General features: G+C 34.3%; 2 protein-coding genes across 2 annotated transcripts; both read left to right on the top strand.

The window, feature by feature from the left end:
• The first annotated feature begins 3,988 nt into the window (after positions 1 to 3,988).
• LOC122600661 (phosphoenolpyruvate carboxylase 2) lies at positions 3,989 to 9,696 on the top strand. The gene is made up of 11 exons (XM_043773413.1): positions 3,989 to 4,073; positions 4,218 to 4,411; positions 4,997 to 5,388; positions 5,499 to 5,583; positions 5,911 to 6,133; positions 6,239 to 6,342; positions 6,427 to 6,517; positions 6,763 to 6,917; positions 7,022 to 8,020; positions 8,416 to 8,802; positions 9,174 to 9,696. The coding sequence occupies exons 2-11, from the start codon at positions 4,238 to 4,240 to the stop codon at positions 9,450 to 9,452; spliced, it is 2,889 nt and encodes a 962-aa protein (XP_043629348.1). The 5' UTR covers positions 3,989 to 4,073; positions 4,218 to 4,237; the 3' UTR covers positions 9,453 to 9,696.
• Positions 9,697 to 11,943: 2,247 nt separating this feature from the next.
• On the top strand, positions 11,944 to 19,440 carry LOC122599898 (dol-P-Man:Man(6)GlcNAc(2)-PP-Dol alpha-1,2-mannosyltransferase). Its single transcript, XM_043772504.1, has 10 exons — positions 11,944 to 12,317; positions 15,023 to 15,119; positions 15,215 to 15,374; positions 15,893 to 16,110; positions 16,524 to 16,819; positions 17,299 to 17,410; positions 17,491 to 17,629; positions 18,205 to 18,401; positions 18,493 to 18,582; positions 19,173 to 19,440. The coding sequence occupies exons 1-10, from the start codon at positions 12,034 to 12,036 to the stop codon at positions 19,308 to 19,310; spliced, it is 1,731 nt and encodes a 576-aa protein (XP_043628439.1). The 5' UTR covers positions 11,944 to 12,033; the 3' UTR covers positions 19,311 to 19,440.
• The last annotated feature ends 1,641 nt before the right edge of the window (positions 19,441 to 21,081 follow it).

Consider the following 21,081-nt stretch of genomic DNA (forward strand, 5'->3'; position numbering starts at 1 on the left):
TAGTACCAATTAAATGATATAAACAATTTAATATACATGCAACTAGATTATGAGTTAGCATTTCATTTATTATTTTAAGATAGTTGGTTATAGATAATACTCTAATTAAGCAAGTCACAAACGTTTAATTATAATTCCTTTTGCTCAATGATTGAAAAGTCATCCCCATTCAAGAGGTTTTGTGTTTAAACTTTGGGTATGACATAAGAAGTCTATTTATGAGGACTTGACTTACGTATATTCAGATTCAAGTCTGAAGGGTCAAGATTTACTCTTATTAATCATCGTGCCTTCGGGCAGATTAGTAGGGTTTTTTTTTCCATCGGATATTTGAACTATGCATTTATACTTCGAGTGGGCTTTCTAGCGTGGATTCGGTTAAAACAACGTATATTAGACCATATTGTTGAATCACGACACGAAATTTCATCGAAATTCACCTTTCAACAAATAAAAAATAATAATAATAACAATAATAATAATAACCCAAACTCAATTACTTGTTGTTTGGATATTATTTCTTTAACGACTAAAATGATATTTTATTTATTGCATGTATAAATGGACTATACTTATTATTTTTGCATACTTTGAGACACATGATTGACTTCTATATCCACTTTCAAACCATTAAACTTGCATCAACTTTCATTGTTGGATGTTAATTTTTGACTTCTTGCTTCGAGACTACTCCACCCCATCCACGAGGACCACGACTAGAGACTAGTATATATTGGTTAGCAATGGCCGAGCCACACAGACGCCAAAGTTAATTGGTAATGTTCCATACATACATAATATCTATATATAAAGATTTATGTTTCTGATATTTTTTTATATATTAATATATTTCAAAATTAATTCGCCTACCAACATAACATAAACTTTTTTCCCGACGACCTTTTAGACATGAATTCCTGATTGCGTTATTATTTTTTAGTGCATGCACATTCTTAAGGTAACCTAGACAAGAAATTTAATATCTACAAAAAGTAATATATAAAAGGCTTTCATCTAAGTTGAATGTAAGTTAACACCATACAAATTGAACTTAAAAAGTTATAAATAAAACTAACAGTTTTGTAGTTTCAAAAAAGCAGCAAAAGCAATTATTCTCAATTAGTATATAGATAATATAAAATTCTTCATTATTTTAAATTGAATTTAGTTTTGCGAATTATTCGAGTAGAAAAAGTAATATAAAAGATAAATAGCTATATAGCATCCATTAACGTTAGCAAAGAATCAAAGAACACAGAATTGGATCTTGGAAAGCATATACTCTTGGAAATTGATGTTGTATATGGGATTTCTCCTTCTCAATATTTGACTAATAGAATAGAATAGTGTATGTTTTATTTTAACTAAGGTTATCTACGTATAAGGACGATATTGATAATACTTTTATGGTACAAAAAGGTTTATCTACGTGCGCCTGCACGGATAATGTTTTAGGAAGATGAAGTGAGATGCTAAGTAAGGTATGTAATAGTAATGAAAAGATTCATTGAGAGGATATGTGAAATATAAAATAATTTAAAATAGTTTTATTGTTTATATAATGGTCTAGATTAACTTACATTTTTTTTTACCGAGATCAAAATGTTTTATCAACAACAAAGGCATAAAGCCCTTTACCTGAGTCATTCAAAACATGTTTTACTCACTTTCTAGATAAAACAATATTACAAATAAAACAATAGTTTTTTTTATAAAAAAATCACCCTTCATCATGAAAATCATTTTGCATCAATATATATACTTCTGTATTGTGAATCTTTATGCATTAATTTTATCATTATGTAAGGGTCAACATCTTGTTTTATTTATACTTTAATACTTGTTTTACGATAACCAAATCCTAGGTTAGAAATATGTTCTTATTCTTTCAGTTAGTTAAATAAAAAATAAATAATTTTTTTTTTTGTTTAGTCAAATGAATGATCACGAACATAACTCTTTTTCATTGTTTATGAACCTCTTTTAAGTTGTTTGCTCGTTATTATACATATATACTTTTATTTGTCATTGTAATATATGTGTATATATATATATATATATATTATATGGGAAATGATATACTAGGAACCCTAGAAATTTTTAAGAATTTTCTTTAAATTAAAATTACTTACTAATTGCTTACACATGTTGATATGACTATATACTTGGTTATACATATTTTCATATAGCTATCTATGTATATTTGATCACTAACTAATCCATTAAACATTTATTTACAAAAAACTTACATACATATGCTTGACTTGCATATACATGCTCATAGCACTATTCATGTACGTTTACTCATAGAATCATTTGTCTCAAGATAATTATATAACGGATGAAGATCCATGTCTCCACATAATTTAAAAATCCAAAATTGCGTTTAAAAATTATTAATGGTATAAATTGATTTAAAAAGTTCCTAAAGATTTTCAAAAATTTTAAAGTTCATAACCTAATTTTAACACACACATACAAACTCAATCATTTAAACCCTCACAAATTTTCATTTTCAACATTTTATTCCACCCATCACTTTTCTCATTTTTAACATTTTCTCATATATATTTAAGGTATGATTAACGTGAGAACAACAAATATGGAGAGAACCGTGAGAATGATTAGTTTCCCTCCCTCTTTCTTCTTTTTTATGTAATTTTTAAATTTTATAATTTATAACTTTTATTTTTTGATTTTTTTTTTGTTTTTGTTTTCTTTCAACAAAAACCCATCAAAAAAATGATTTTTTTTTTGGTAATATATCATATGGGTTACGTGTTTGAAAAAAATATGGATACGGTACGGGCGTTGCCCTCATCCGTTCTAAAAGTGTTGTCACCGGACGCATATGAAAATGATATGGATTTGATGGGCGGCGATCCAAGAGATGGTGACGGTTTGATACGGTACGGGCATAACCCCTAACTCTTAGGGCTAAGCCTTTAGAGATAACTTTTTAGTAGTTCTCACGGTTCTCACTATTCTTTTAGTTCTCACTTGATCCTTTCATTATAAATCTATACTATTGGCGTACACATGTTAAGCATTATTTTCATTACTCAAAATAATTTAATATAAAAATATCATTAAAAAAATAATATTTAGATTTTAAAGGTAAATAAATTTATACTTTCGGGGTAAATCTTAACCATTGTTTCGAAATATTACATAAAATACTATAAATACAATCACTTAAATTTAATGTGTATATTAGTGGGGCAATGCACCACATTAGACATAATCTAGTTTTTTAAATATAAATATTTTATAATTGATTAAAACCATAATACTTGTCACTATATGTCTATACATTCGATTTCGTTTACATCTATACTATTTTATAAAATATTTTGAGCTTTTTTTTAAATCTCAAAAGATGATTTAAACTATCTAATTTACTCTCTTCTTTATAAACTAATTTAAATAACTCTACATAATATACCTCTAATACACTTAAATCTTAACCACCAATTTTTCTCCTTATCCTTAAATCTCAACCACTCATTTTTTTCCCTCTCTTCTATAAATCATTTTAATCCTCTTATTTATTCAAAATCTTTTATCTCAAAAACCATTTATCGATAAATTATAAAAATTGTGTGGGTGTTCTTAACATTCCATGCTCTTTCATTAGAGATGTCATTCGATATACTTTCGACGAATTTTTAAATCCGATGACGGAGCTCGTACGGCTAAGACATTTAACTATCACACACTCTATTATGACTTATCACCTCCTATGATCTATCACTCCACTATGTCACCGCCGCAGATACTTTATCCTATACAATAAACCATTTTTCTTAAATGAACATAAACACAAAAAACTACCGTATTCTTTTAATATGCTTGTAAACTGTTCTTTTAAACAAAGTCTTGTTTACGTTGGTTAAGTAAAGCCAAAATAGCAGGGGTGATTACTGATATTTCCGTCATCCTCCTGCTTATATTGCTGTCATTTTATTTTCAAAGGTTCCTTTCGTCTTTCTCTCCTCCTCTATATATATATATTGCCTTCTCTTCCATTCTCTGTACTCACACTACTTGTATACATATCGCCCAACTACCAGGTACTGTACATAATTTTCATTTCATTATGTGTGTGTTATTATATATATACATACACGTGGCGGTTTGTGGTGAATCCACCTACTGAGTTTAGAGAGTTTTACACTGTTCTTTTTTATTTATATATTTTGTTTTATGTTTGGCAGGATTAAAAGGGAGAGTGTGAATGGCAAGTAGTAATAAGAATTTAGAGAAATTAGCATCAATAGATGCACAATTAAGGCTTTTAGTACCTGGTAAAGTCTCAGATGATGATAAGCTAATTGAATATGATGCTTTACTTTTGGATAAATTTCTTGATATTCTTCAAGATTTACATGGAGAGGATCTTAAAGAAACTGTAAGTTTTTCTCTCTTTTTTTTTTTTAATTATATAAATATTTACTGTATTTATGTAGTTAAATTAGTAGTAAAGTTGTGAAATTTATCATTTTTATTACTTGATCACTTGTGTTTTTATTTATTTATTGGTATTTACTATTTAATATTATGAGGGTTTTTGTGAGTTTTGTTTTTCTTTCAGGTTTTAGTGTTCTTTTTAAATTTGAAATTTGTTTTGTTGGTATTTTTGCCGATGTGACTGTCATATAAGTTGTCACAGTCAAGTTATCGGTTTGACCGTGTCATAAGATGTTTTGGATACATCAAATGGTAAAAAGATTAAATCTTGGTGCATATGTAAGTAAGTTTTTATGTATGATACTTACTATAGCGTTTCGTATATAGTTGCGTACATGTTAAAACTGAAAATGTAACACATGTTTTGTTCAATGTCATTTCCGAGAACTGGGTCAGTGAAATATCGAACCTTATGGGTTAAAGTTTATTGCTTTTTGTGTATTACAATGTTTTCTGGAACTATTTCTTTGATTTTATAAGTTAAGTTATTGAACGGATCACAAGTTTGTGATGTTTATTTGTGTAGGTTCAAGAGTGCTACGAGCTTTCTGCTGGGTATGAAAATAATCATGATCCTAAAAAGTTGGAGGAGCTTGGAAGTGTGTTGACAAGTTTGGATCCAGGGGATTCGATTGTCATTGCCAAAGCTTTTTCTCACATGCTTAACTTGGCCAATTTGGCTGAAGAGGTTCAGATTGCTTATCGTAGAAGGATTAAACTGAAAAAGGGTGATTTTGCTGATGAGGCTAATGCAACAACGGAATCTGATATTGAAGAGACTTTCAAGAAACTTGTACATAAGCTTAAAAAGTCCCCTGAAGAAGTGTTTGATGCACTCAAGAATCAGACTGTTGATCTTGTTTTCACTGCTCATCCAACTCAATCTGTCCGAAGATCTTTGCTTCAGAAGCATGGAAGGTATAACTTTCAATTTGAATTGAGTATGATCTGAAGCAAATATTTGGTTTGCCCATTGTATGTTATATGCCAGGATCTGGGACTGTATCGTTTCCATGTATTTTTTCCAGGATTCGGGACTGCCTTGCACAGTTATATGCCAAAGACATTACTCCAGATGATAAGCAAGAATTGGACGAGGCTCTACATCGAGAAGTATGTAGCATTAAAAAAATAATGTATTCTTGCATGCTTAGCTGGAAATTTGTGCCAGATTGACATTCATTCGTATTAGTTTGTGGAGTTTTTGACTTTTGTTAATTATACGTCACACTACATTTTCCTGAAGTATGTGGACCAAGTATTGCGAGCCAACCCCTACTTGATAGGATAAAAAGTAAAGCTAGCTTTGACACGAACCCAACACGCAACTTGCCTGAGCCTGACCCACCCATTTTTCCACGTCTATTATCAGTTCGTTAGGTATATTACCTTCAGCCAGAACTGCAAGATGATTTTTTTTGTTCTGATGATGCTATGTAGATTCAAGCAGCTTTCCGAACCGATGAGATCAGAAGAACCCCTCCAACTCCTCAAGATGAAATGAGAGCTGGGATGAGTTACTTTCATGAAACAATCTGGAAGGGTGTTCCTAAATTCTTACGTCGGGTTGACACTGCTCTTAAGAACATTGGGATCAATGAACGTGTTCCATATAATGCCCCTCTTATACAATTTTCTTCATGGATGGGGGGTGATCGCGATGGTACATGTCCTCTGGCACATAGATTTGACACTCTTCTATAATCTTATTTGCATGATTTTTCTATGTAAGAGCTAAGTTTTCAGTGGTTTGTGTAAAAAATTGCAGGTAATCCGAGGGTAACTCCTGAAGTTACAAGGGATGTTTGCTTACTTGCCAGAATGATGGCTGCAAACATGTACTTCTCCCAGATCGAGGATCTCATGTTTGAGGTATGCAAGTTCATTTGGGGCTTACTCCTGCTTCTTATGCATTTTCTTTGATTGGATTTTTTACAATGAAGTTATTTGTGCCAGATGTCCATGTGGCGTTGTAGTGATGAACTCCGTGTCCGGGCTGAAGAACTCCATAGATCATCATCAAAAAGAGATGTCAAACACTACATCGGTAATTAATAAGAACAAATGAATTCAATTAGAATCATTTTGAAAGTACACCAAAGTGTAATCGTAAAGCATTAAACTTGCTAGGTTATTCATTCTAAAATAAATTTAATTTTATGACAAAGTGTTTCTGGTGAATTCAAGATTTGCCAAAGAAACATCTATACTGATGTGAACCCCGTTACTCATAGGCATATAATACTGTTCTGGCTGCTCTTTATAGTTGATGAAAATTCTTTTCTTTGCCAGAGTTCTGGAAACAGGTTCCTCCTACTGAACCGTACCGTGTTATTCTTGGAGATGTGAGGGACAAATTGTATAATACACGTGAAAGATCGCGCCATCTGTTAGCCCATGATGTGTCTGACATTCCAGAAGAGTTGGTCTATACCAATGTGGAACAGGTATCCCTAATGAGATACTCGTACCTTGTAAAAAGTTTAGTCTACTAGTTAATATGTTATAGATGTTTATCCTATATTTATCATGATGTTTTGAAATGTTACAGTTCTTGGAACCTCTTGAGTTATGCTACAGATCACTATGTGCTTGTGGTGATCGTGTGATTGCCGATGGCAGTCTTTTAGATTTCTTAAGACAAGTGTCCACTTTTGGACTTTCACTTGTGAGACTTGATATCCGTCAAGAATCTGACCGCCACACCGACGTCCTTGATGCCATAACTCAACATTTGGAAATTGGGTCTTACCGTGAATGGTCGGAAGAGAAACGCCAAGAATGGCTTTTATCTGAGCTAAGTGGAAAACGTCCTTTATTCGGGATTGATCTTCCGAAAACCGAAGAAATTGCAGATGTTTTGGACACGTTCCATGTGTTAGCGGAACTTCCGTCTGATTGCTTCGGTGCTTACATTATCTCCATGGCTACATCACCTTCTGACGTGCTTGCAGTTGAGTTGCTTCAACGTGAATGCCATGTAAAACAACCGTTACGGGTGGTCCCACTTTTTGAAAAACTTGCAGATCTCGATGCAGCTCCTGCTGCAGTGGCCCGTCTTTTTTCGATTGAGTGGTACAAAAATCGTATCAATGGTAAACAAGAAGTTATGATCGGGTACTCGGATTCCGGAAAAGATGCGGGAAGGCTTTCTGCTGCATGGCAGCTTTATAAGGCGCAAGAACAGCTTATAGACGTTGCTAAGAAGTTTGGAGTTAAACTCACCATGTTTCATGGACGTGGTGGGACCGTTGGGAGAGGAGGTGGGCCCACCCATCTGGCCATACTGTCTCAACCACCCGAGACCATTCATGGTTCTCTTAGAGTCACGGTTCAGGGTGAGGTTATAGAGCAATCATTTGGTGAAGAACATTTGTGTTTTAGAACGCTTCAAAGGTTTTGTGCAGCTACCCTTGAGCATGGGATGAACCCGCCGATCTCACCAAGACCTGAGTGGCGTGCTCTTATGGATGAGATAGCAGTTTACGCAACTGAGCAGTACCGTGAAATTGTCTTTAAGGAACCACGCTTTGTCGAGTACTTCCGCCTTGTGAGTAGTATTACTATGTACTGCATTTTTATTTCTCATTTTCTTACTTATGATTTAGAGGTGGCAAAATTTTTAGTGGGACAGACCAAAACGAAGGACTTATTTAACATGCCAAAATGGGTTGGTTGACCCGAAACACTTGTTTTTGCCAAAATTTTAAAGTATGATTTTAAAAAAAGCTGTATTATAACCATAGTTGTCTAATATTTTATAACATTTTTGTATGCCATAAGAATGCACATTGGGCGACTTTTTACTTGTTTTGGCCCATTTATGTTGGTTAAAGTTTTGATTTTTTACCTATTTGATCCATTAGAGTAAGATATAACACAGTTCACCCATTTACAAGAATATGGCATCTTTCCTCTAATTTTGATCTCTTAATATACTTATAGGCCACACCAGAACTGGAGTATGGGCGAATGAACATAGGAAGCCGTCCATCAAAACGGAAGCCGAGTGGAGGCATAGAATCGCTTCGAGCCATTCCGTGGATCTTCGCATGGACTCAAACTAGGTTTCATCTTCCAGTTTGGCTTGGATTTGGTGCAGCTTTTAAGCACGCCATTGAAAAAGACATCAGGAATCTTCACATGCTACAAGAAATGTACAAGACCTGGCCTTTCTTTAGAGTCACCATCGATCTAGTTGAGATGGTGTTTGCTAAGGGTGATCCTGGTATCGCTGCTTTGAATGACAAGCTCCTGGTCTCTGAAGATCTATGGTCGTTTGGTGAATCTTTAAGAGCAAACTATGAGGAGACCCAGAATCTGCTCCTTCAGGTATGGACATCCAAATTAATATGGAACTTTTAATGGGAAAGTGGGTGGGTTGGGTAACCGGAATGCTGATGAGCTTATCAACAATAACCAGGTTTTATCTATGATTAAATTATTACATTATATCATATTATCATTTCTAGAACAATTCACCTTTCTTTGAAACTTTCTTGGATGTTTTATGCATAAAAACTGTACTATGGCTGTATGGCAAACTTGGGAGCGTTTTGAGTTTTCACTTGATTCCCCATTAAACTATTTTTTTTTCGGTTTGATATTGTAAAAGAATATATTAAAGGGTACTAATACTTCATACATAAGCGGGATGAAATGGCCACCTATATACATCTAACTTCGCTCTTTTCTTGCCTTAGATTGCCGGGCACAAGAAGCTTCTTGAGGGTGATCCATACTTGAGACAAAGACTTCGTCTACGTGATTCATATATCACAACCCTGAATGTATGCCAAGCTTACACACTGAAGCGGATCCGTGACCCAAACTTTCACGTGACTTTAAGGCCTCATATCACCAAAGAGTATGCTGATGAGCTTATCAAGCTAAACCCGAAGAGTGAGTATGCCCCTGGTCTGGAGGATACACTCATCTTGACCATGAAGGGTATTGCTGCAGGAATGCAAAACACGGGTTAATAACCAAAAACTTACTTATGTTTTACCCTTTTGGATGTTTTTCTTTGTTATCTACTTGTAATCTTGAGTTATTTTGGATGTTTGCTGAGGGAGATTTGGGTTGAACCCCTGGTTGTCGAGGACGGTGGTTGCGAATGTATGTAGTGTTGATGTGCATGGTTGATAGTGCCCTGTCCACGAAACGGATGGTTATTGTATTGTATGTTTTTAATAAGTGGTTCAATCGAAATGGTCCTTTCTACTACTGTTCCTTTTTTTTGGCAGATCAGGGTTTCAGCTTAGAAATTACACTATCAGGGTACAAACAAGTACCGTACAGTAATAATTTACAATAATTTCTTTTTTTCATCTTACAGAGTAATAAGATAGAGGGATATATCTGCAACATATTTTAGTCATCTACAACAAAAATACATATTTTACTGCATAGTTTACAGCTTTGTAAAGCATGCATTGTTGTAGATTATCAAAATTTGTTGTAGATATATCACTTTCCAATACGATATTCATTAAAATTCTTTTTCAACCTAATGAAATGCTACATAATAATACTACAAAATTAAACAGTGTGGCATACTAATAATGCAGAAAACTGGAAATCATTAATTTGGATTTGCGAATCAGTTTGTAGTTTGTACAAAACTTAGGCATGAAACTGTTAAATCAAATCCCGTGTACAAAACTTTAGGCATGAAACTGTTAAATCAAATCCCGAATCATAGTCGTCTGTATTCCCTACTACTAATTATAATAGAACAGAACCGGTTCTCACTATGGGCATAACTTCGGTTTTTGATGAAACATGCAGTGTTGTACTACTAAGTTTTAACTTATTGCCATCTTGATGCAAAATTGCAAAGTATAAAAGTAATTTAACTAAAAATATTTAATATAGCATTAACCAACTATTAAAAAGGACAATGACAAACTTTTAAATTAAAACAACATTCATAATTAGCAGGGGTCGTGGTTGATAGTTGAAGTTTAAACCTTTGAATAAGGAACCATGAAAATGAATAAGTTTTTGTCAGGCTTAAGATTTTTAATGGCCTTAAGCGAAATAAATTTTAGGGGCCTAATTTATTAGCATAAAAAAAACAAAATAAAAAAGGTACCTAACTAAACATGATGGTGTGAAGAAGATTTTATAGAACCTGCTACTGTGAATTGTGAAATAGTGAGTTGAGTTTTAACCCATAAAAATGAAATCATTATGAGCGGCTAGTTTGTTACTCGTACATATTAATTTATTATCAAGAGGCAAGAGTTATAGGATTTATTACTACGCTTTTCCCTTTTTTTTTCTAATAAAGTCATTAGCGCAAGTATCCAATATATTAAGCCCACTATAACAATATGGAGGCCTCAAAAATATGGGAGTCCAAAACAATGGCTTGACTCTCATATACTGCTGGGCCGGCTGTTTTTAACCATGGGTCAAAAGAACATGATCACACTTGAAAACAATTAAACTAAAAGTTTCCAACAGGAAGCTCTAAGACTCACTTTGTATAAATAGAAAGTTACATGGAAAATTACATGTTTTTAAAACCAGATGTATGCGGCTTAAGCAGGTATGCACTCGTTAAAAGTTCATTTTTTCCGTAAAATATTAAAACGGATATTATGTAAACTAAGCAAACCACCTTCAAATGTTTTAGTAGTCAGATGACTAGATGTCTTTACACAGAAAAATTGAATTTGAACATTCTTAAATAAACATTTTAGAGGTAGCCAGATAAAAAAATTTTAAATAGTCATGAAAACACCTCATTTAGTCATTTAAAACACTACAAATAAAACTCATATTTCCATGTGTCCCAAAATACACTACAATTTGCAGCTTCATGTCTTGACTTCATCCATCTCAAATTAAATGTATATGGCCTCACACCTTAAATCCTGTTTGTTTAGGATTTAACCGACTTAATAAAAATACTTAATTTATTAAATCATTGAAAATATTAATTTTTTTACTAAATAAACGAAAAATAACTGTATTGACTTAATTTATATAGACTTAATTTATTTATTATAAGTATATGAGTAGGGAAAATGTTAGATAATGTTAACATTATAATCTTAGATGATGTTGCTCTTACAAACTCGCTTAAATTATTTAAATCAATTTCTACACATGTCAAAAAGCCCTCCATGATTTTAATGATTTGTGAGAGCAAAATCATCCAACCAAAATAATGTTAACATTATCCAAGTTATCCCCATATAGGTATGAGAGATGATATTTGTACCATGAACTTTGATTAATGTACTACAACGTACAACTTTTACAACTGACTGTACAAATTAATAATACACTATAGTGGTAAAAATATTAAAATAAGTGCTACATATATCACTTCCCTATAGGTATACATGCCAAAAAAAATGGGCTTTAATTGGTAACCCGAACCGCAAGCATTTGGGCCATCCAAATCCCATTCTTTTTTCCGACCATCTTTCTCGATTTCCAAAACCCCCCACGTTAAGCAAAGTCATTAAAAACATAAATAAATAAATAAAATAAAAAAGCAAACCAATCCCACCACAACACAAAACTCCATTTTCAAACGATTCTTTAATGGCAGCTTTAGCAACGAGAAGACGACGACCATCGGAATCCGATCGGTTATTACCTTCAGTATCAACTGATTCCTACACAAAAGTAGATAAACAGCCTCCTGAAAAACCACCTGCTGACGTGGACAAAGGACTTTCATGGACATTTCCGATATTTGCGTTAGGTTTGTTGAGATATATGAGTGCAACTACTAATATCATTCATGATTGTGATGAAGTTTTCAATTATTGGGAGCCTCTTCACTTCGTTCTTTATAATTCCGGTTTTCAAACTTGGGAATACAGGTACCTATATACACTCTATTTTGTATACGTATATATATAATATATATATATATTTATTTATTTATATTTATATATTGTTATAAATAATGATAATCTATATATCAACAACAACAACAGAACCCAACCCTGCGCGGGGTATGGGGGAGGTAAGCTGTAGACAGTCTTACCTCTACACATATGTAGAGAGACTGCTTCCATAGGGACCTCCGGCCACAAAGATGTGCAAGACGGAATATGAGAATTGTTTAGAAAAACCATACCTGTTTGCCGAGAATCTGGCAAGAAGAAATACCTGTCTGCTGAGTCTGGCTACTTTGCGGGTTGGAACGAGTATCAACCATGCGCTCTACCGAAATCTTAGAAACATGTTTGACAATACAAATACAAAGGCAACCATATTGAGCATATTAAGCAACATAAAAGTAGCAAACTAATAGGCAACTCGAACAAGTAGTAAGAAACAACCAAGACAAACATACGTATAAATAAGAAATGACAAAACCTGAAAGGGACCCGATGGGACCAAGGCAGTAACGACTTCTAAACAACCTATGGAAAAAAAGGGAACTTTGGCCGCCTAGCTACACTAATCCTAGTCCTCTCACCGGCTCTCCAAACCAATAAACTAGACCTAGACACCTAGTCCTCTAGATAAACTCTCATTGGTCATGTCCTCCGACAGACATTTTGGGGGAACAAACACAAGAGTAACCTCCCCCCTTGGTTTAGGCCTCTCGAGACTCAAGGCCAAAAACCCCTACGAAGGGTCATAGAGAACCAAAGTCTAAAAAAATAAAAGTCTACCTAATCTAATCCCATATGCCTAACCCTCGTAGTCCACGACCTCTACTTGGGAGCTCCTCTAGCGCATTCGGAATTTCGTCCTTCCACTTCCATCTACCTACCTCTTCCTGTCATGTCAGAGTCCTCTATAGCGTCGACTCACCTTAGCTGTGCCACTTCTCTAGGCCAAAACCCTCACAAACCTCCTTTGGCAAGGCAAAATGGGAAAAGATAACTATCCAGGTCACAAAAATCCCACCTTAACCTAATATTCTACTCTAATCCTAGTTCTCCATGCTGTCATATCCGACGTCATGTCCTCCGACAAGCCAAGTTCTATTAGGTCCTTCGCTAATTGATCCTCCCACCTCATCTTAGGTCGTCCCCTTCTTCGTATGTCGTCCACGTGAATAGACTCCGCTCTCCTTAGTGGTGCTGTTTCATCCCTTCTCCTAACATGGCCAAACCATCTCAAGCGCTCTTCCCTTAGCTTGTTAACGATGGTCCCTACTTCAAGTTCGGCTCTAAAAGCCCCCGTCGGGATCCTTTCTACTAAGGTCTTCCCGCAAGTCCACCTTAACATCCTCATCTCAGCCACCTATACTCGAGCCGTTTGGGCTTTCGTCATCGCCCAACATTCTGACCTGTATAACATAGCCGGTCTAATAGCCACTCTATAAAACTTCCCTTTCAGCTTTAGCGGGATCCTCTTGTCGCACATGACTCCAGTAGCTGCTCTCCACTTCATCCATCCAGGTTGGATTCTATGTGTCACGTCTTGGTCTATCCCCTCCGATTTGTGTATCACCGATCCCAGGTATCTAAAAGACTCCTTCGGACGCAATATCCGCCCCCCAATGCTAATACCCTCATCCCCATTTTGTCTTATCTCCTGCATATCGAAGTCACATCTAAGGTATTCTGTCTTCTCTCGGCTCACGCACAAACCATGGTCTCCGCTTCTTTCCATTTCTCTAGCCTCTGGTTTAGTTCTTCCGTCGATCTTACTATAAGCGCAATGTCATCGGCAAAAATCATACACCACGGTAGTTCCTCCTGTAGGCCACTGGACAACTCGTCTAAGATCAGCGTAAAAAGGTATGGGCTAAGCGCCGAACCCTGGTGTAGGCCCATTTCTACCAGGAAAAGTTCAGTGTTCCCTACAGGGGTTCGAACACCGGTCCTCGCCCTATCGTACATATCCCTAATAACCCTAATTTATCTCCCGGTAACTCTTTTTGCTTGTAGCGTCCTCCAAATCAGCTGTCGTGGTACACAGTTACTACTTACTAGTGAATTTTTGAGCTACATTTTTGAATTTTAAGAAATGTGAGTTTTATAGAATGAAGTTGCGAAATAATTATCGGCTTCAAAATAGAGTTTGATATAGTTTACTGTTGTTATAACTAGAATCGGATAAGTATTTAAGACGTATTCGAATTTAGTCTGAAGTTTGTTGTGTGTATCCAACTTTCCGAAGTTGTTAAGTAGAAGTACTAACAGGTACATACAATTATAACTTCGGAAAGTTGGATACTAATTACGAACGATAGTAATGGTTATAAGTGGATACAAATTACGTATATGTTGTGATGATGTGGCTATAGGAGGATATTTGATCAAATTTGAATTGGCTATTAGCTCTTTTGTCTTGCTTTGCAGTAATCATACCGATTAATAGTTGACACTTGTCCGGCATGTCTTAGATGGAAAATGTAGATAAAGTAAATATGTATGTTTATAGCAACATTCGGTCATACAAGTTTCTACATCACATTTTTGGAGTAGTATATACAGCATAATGTTATTCTTCATTTCAATGTCGGTTCTGCCTGTTGACATTTTTGGTTCCTTCTTTTCTGTTTTAGCCAACTGAAAAAATGTTCTTCTATGCGGATTCATATTTTTGTGGTTTTTTGCAGTTCTCAGTTTGCATTGCGTTCATACCTGTACATTCTTTTCCATAATATGGTGGCCTGGCCAGCTTCATTGTTCTTTAACTGGCTTGATGAGGATAAAGTACAAACTCTAATACTTAGCTCAATTTATTATACACGTTTGTTGGTGGTTGTCTTTGTTCACTGTGATTGATCTAATTCTTGATCTCGATCTAGGTAAGAGTATTTTATGCCGTGAGGATATTTCTTGGCCTTCTATCAGTCATAACTGAAGCTGCTTTGGTAGTAGCGCTTTCAAGGAAGTATGGAAAACGCCTTGCATTGTATACACTTGCCCTGTTGTGCTTAACAAGTGGTTGCTTTTTTGCCAGCACAAGTAAGTAGCAATTTTCGATAACACATTAATTATTCTGTTTCGTTTTAGGTTCCTGTTTTCATTCCAAGCATTAAATAAAGTGATTTGTGTGATCAATCAGACAGTAAGTGGTCACCGTAAGTAGATTTATTAAATAATACCAGCTGATTAGATTCAGTAGATCCTTACTTTATGTAAACTTAAACCTAATGCAAAATTTGTATCTCAAACACAATCACCTGCAGAAAACTTAATGACCAATGCCATTATTAGACAGCTCTGTTGAGTTTTTCATTTTCGTCGAACATTTTTCAGATGTTTATTTGTACACATTATTGATGCTGTTAGATAATTATACACGTATCTATAATTGTATCTGGACAAATTTACAAAAGTGTTAACTAGTATTGACGCTATAACTTTCATATGTTCACATAAATTGATGACACATTTTAGATCTTTTTGATAATATAAAACAGAGATGCATTTTTTTCTAGTGACCAATATTAGTTCTCACCCCTATAGTTATTGTGGTGCAGGTTTTCTGCCAAGCTCTTTCTCAATGTATGCTATGTCTCTCTCTTCAGCATTGTTTCTATTTGATATGCATGCCACAGCTGTTGCCGTTGCAGCAACTGGTGTCATTCTTGGTTGGCCATTTTCAATCCTCGCCTTTCTTCCGGTTACAGTTTATTCTCTACTTAGAAGGTTCAAGCAAGCATTTTTCTCAGGGGCATTCATTTCTCTTACTCTTCTGGTACGCATTTCATGTTTTCTTTCTAAGTGTGTGTGTGTGCGTGCGTGATTATTTTATCATACCTTCAGTCTAATTTCTGCTTTGGGTAACCATTTAAAAACCCTCAAACCTCAAAATGACGGCATATCCTTAATTTTGACTATGTTATGTTTTTGACGCCCAGAGTTAGTTTACAGTATTACCCTGTATGAAACTTGTATATAGTTGGTTACCTTTTCATGGAATCATCGGTGAAAACTAAGATGGTTATGTAAAGTATTATTCAGACAATAGCTGGGTATTGTTCTTATTGTATGACAGTATAACCTAAAAGCTACATCTGCTTGACTTGAACTATTTGTTATTTGGCACTTTCAATTTGAGAACATATTTTTCCAATTCTCCTCATCATAATGGTATGAAATTCTTTTCAGACACTCTCGGTAGTTGTAGACTATCATTACTATGGAAAATGGACATCATCTGTCATGAATCTGTTGGTGTATAATGTCTTAGGAGGTGGTGAGAGTCATTTGTACGGAACAGAAGGGCCATTGTACTACTTGAAGAATGGATTCAATAACTTCAACATTGCTCTTGTTCTTGCACTGCTCTTCCTGGTTACTCTACCGGTTACAAAGAAGAAGTATACCCCTGACATGTTAATTGTCATATCTCCTGTGTATATCTGGTTGGCCTTCATGTCTTTGCAGCCACATAAAGAAGAAAGGTCAGACTGATTTGTCTTGTTGTTTTTTTTATATCACATTTGGCTAATAGTTGGTAAATCCCTTACATAGGTGGCTTTCCTCTTCTTTCAACTGTTTGTCAATTGTTTCATAATATGGGCATTGAAATATTTTCTCCAGGGCTCATTTTATGTCCGTTTAAATTTTGAAAAGCTAGTTGAGCTATAATTTTTTCTTACTAGCAAATGCTTTCAATCTTAGTTCATTATAAACATTAATCATGTGAGCATATCAATAAAGAAAATTCATCTCTCCTAAGGTTTGGGTTTGCACCTATATTTTCAATTAGTCTATCATGAAGCAAATATTTTGGACTAGAGGTGGCAATTTTGACCCATTACTTACGTATTGATCCATTAACTGAATCAATAGAATTTAAGCTTTCGAATGATAATGGTTATTAGCCTTTAGTTATAACAATGACCTTCTAACGGTGACTGCATAGCTCTTTAAATTGCAGATTCCTATATCCTATATATCCCCTTATATGTGTTGCCGCTGCAGCAGTAATTGAGAGCTTTCCTGATTTTTTCTATGATCGTTATAGTACTGAACAATCTTTGCTTTACAAGGTAAGCAGAAGCTGTGTATAAAGCATTATTTCCCAATGTCATTGATTGTTATTGTTTTAATTAACCTCTTGGGTTTGCAGATAGCTAAATACACGAGACCGTTGTTTATTGGCCTCATTCTGTGTGTTTCTCACTCTAGAACATTCTCCATCATAAATGGTTATGCTGCTCCATTAGAGATTTACAAGCACTTTGAACATCACGATGATGCTGGAACAGGTAAGAACTTTCAAGTATGGTAGTGTTGGTTGATAGGCCAGATAGTGTTACTTTGGGTTTGGTTAAACTGGAACACTTTTTTCCAAAAACTTCAGTTTTATAAACATTAATTTTGTCAGACTGTCACTTATGATCAATAATTTCAATATTGCCAAATCTGATATATATTTACACTTTTTCTTTAGATTTTTTTGATCCTTTACAGATAAAAACATGACCAGAATCGACCATTAATAAGTAGTTGGGTTGAGATGTCCAGCTCTAATTTTGTGTCATCCGATCTCAAACTGTATGACAAATGTTGAAGTTTTATATTGCTGAGAGAGAATCTAATGACACATATCTTCCAGTACCATGACTTTTAATGCTTCCAAGTAAATATAGCAATGCCATTCCAAAAAGAAAAGTAAATATAGTAATGATTGTGGTTGACTATCTGGTGCTTTCAATGTTCTCCGATACAGAGTAATGATTGGCATGGCATTAGGCTGAAAAAAGGACATATATGACACAGATTTTTATTAACAGAACGCATATCTAAAAAGTCATAAAATTAAACTTGAATGTGAATGCAGGTGCGGTGGTCTGTGTGGGAAGTGAGTGGCATCGGTTTCCATCTTCCTTCTTTATTCCGGACTATGTGGGTGAAGTTAGGTGGATTAATGACGGCTTCAGGGGCCTACTTCCGTTTCCATTCAACTCAACCTTAGGTGGAACTTCAGCTGCACCACCATATTTTAACAATAAGAACAAGGCATCTCCTGACCAGTTTGTAAGCTCAGCACCCCTAAACTTCTTGTACCCTGCCTGTGACTAGCTTAAACCCGATTTTCAGATTTTCTTGTTTTTCAATTTATGTACAGCTAGAAGACATTGAAAGCTGTGATTTTCTTATTGAGCTACAACTGCAAAGACCATTTCTTTATCGAGGCAGTGACTTGTCAAAATGGGAGGTACTCTCTCTCTCTCTCTCTCACACACACACACACACACACACAGAATGGCAATTGTAACCCATTTACTTCTGAACGGGTCAATTTTGGGCTTTGTTCATTTCTATTGGGTTAGTTGGGTATAATCCGTAATATTTGCTGAAAAGAAACAGGCCAAAGGGATCAAAAGTTACCAAAGTCTGTTGTAACATAGACAACTGCTTGTCACTTTATATAATAAGTGAGATTATTATTCTAGTAGTACAGTAAATTATGTTAGTAGTATAGTAGCATTAGTATAAAACATTGATAGTCATAAAAACTCAAAAAAACAGACAACTATTTTATGGTCAACAGTTAAGCTTTGTAACTGATATTGTATTGTGTATTTGTGTATAATAATTTATAACTAATAAATACATAGGATCTACATATAATAAAAATACATATTTACACTTTGTATCCTTCTAATAAACTCTATTATATTCTGTCTAATACCAACGAAACTGAACCAACCAGTTTTGGCCCATTAAAAAAAATTTCCAGTTTTTGACCCCTTTACCCTGCCTCGCCCATTTTGCCACTTCTAATAATGAATGTTTGTTTTGTAGGTGGTTGCGGCATTGCCATACCTAGATAGGGAATTTTCACCCCCATTACACCGATCGTTTTTCATACCATACATGTGGGAAGAGAAAAACATATTTGGGATCTATAAGTTATTAAAGAGACACAAAGAGCAACAGTAGGTTTTGCAAGTAGCTGGATCTTGGCTCTTGTTAGATTACTACTAATTTTAGGACATGATAGACCTTCTTGCAACATTTTGCAATACTTGTTTTTAGTTATGTACTTATCTTTTTAACTTTTTTTTATTCCTTTTACAGTTTTACATGTTTTTCTTAGCTGATTAGTTTGGTTGTGTTTTCAAATATAGATTTCTGTAATTTAGATTATTAGCTTGCATGTCTAGAAAATTACCACTTCTTAAACAATCTTTGGGAAGAATCAATCAAAGAGATGTTGGTGAATATATATGCATGGTTAGTTTCATTGACTTGAAACCTTTTGTCAAGAAGCTTCCTTTGTTGATGGAGATTTTCACAATAGCACTTTCGTTATTGAATTAATCTTCAAGGAAGTTTATTCAAGTAGAAATATCACTTATTCATCAAAGGTATCTATATATTATAATCTGTGTTGTCATGATTTGGGAATATTAGATAACGAAGATGGATTGTAAGAACGATTCACAAGTAACTTGAGTCGCGTATAGAAATTAAGTGCAATTGTAAAAAATGGAGGTAGTTTTTATTGGCGTGTTAGATTATAAGTTTTGACTATCCAATGATGATTAATCCAACTGGTACATCTTAGGTTTTACCCAAAGTCTTAAGTTTGATCCTTAAGGATGACAAGTCTTGGGGTTTTTTTTTTTCCGAATATTTGTGAAGACTTATGGTCAATATTTTGTTCTTTAAGGTACGTGCAAGGCTTTACCATTATACGGTTAGGTTTTTCTGATATCGTATACCGACTGAATGTTCGGAAAAAAAAGATTACAAGTTATTGTTAGATTTGGTTGCTTCATGTTGTTGGATTTGGTTGCTTCGTATTGAAATTAGGTTTGAAAAGCCTGTATTGTGGTAGCATCAAACACGACACTTTTTCTAACTTGGTGGAGAATCCTGATCCCTTAAATTTCCTTATCACTCACTAAGCAAATCATTTATGATGATAAGCACTACACAGCATCATTAAATTATACAGTAATAACTTACTTTGCAAGTTGCAACCTACATTTTACATCAAACTTCCAAGTCAATATATTTATATGGTATAGTTAGACCATGTTGTTTTTTCCTTTAATTTTTGTACTTCTTTTTAAAACATTATTTACATAAACCATTTTTTTAGCCTTGTATGAATTCCAATAGATATAGGTCGTATCGTATCGACAATGAGCTCATCAACTCAATATATGATATTTAGATCAAGTTTTTTACTTTGAACTCAATATATCAAATTACTTGTATCGTATTTTGTGTGTATTTTTTTTTTTAACTTTTATATTTGTTAAGCTTATGAATAAATTTATGTCAAAACTGGAAAGATATAAAAAATCGCTGGTCTAAACGAATTTCTCCCGATTCACACAACAGACACATAATAATCTACCAATAAACTAAAATAAAATTAAGATATTCCTTAAATGACACGTGGCATAATCTCTGCCTGTCCTTTTAATTTATTTATTTTATTAAAATTGTTTTTTAAATTGTATATAGATTCAATTTCCTTATTAGACTTAGAATTAAACTTTAACTCTTAACTTATAAAGACTTTAAAAATTTATTATCATCCGCCATGTTTACCCGTTCTGAATTTGACGTGACCGTAAAATTTTTATGATATATTCAAAACTATAACTAAATATATATTATATTTATTATTTATAAGGTATTAGTTTGATCATTTGGTTTATTTTAGCCATATAGTATGTACGTGGTAACTAAAAAA

The sequence above is a fragment of the Erigeron canadensis genome, chromosome 5 (genome assembly GCF_010389155.1).
Source record: "Erigeron canadensis isolate Cc75 chromosome 5, C_canadensis_v1, whole genome shotgun sequence".
Taxonomy (NCBI): Eukaryota; Viridiplantae; Streptophyta; class Magnoliopsida; order Asterales; family Asteraceae; genus Erigeron; species Erigeron canadensis.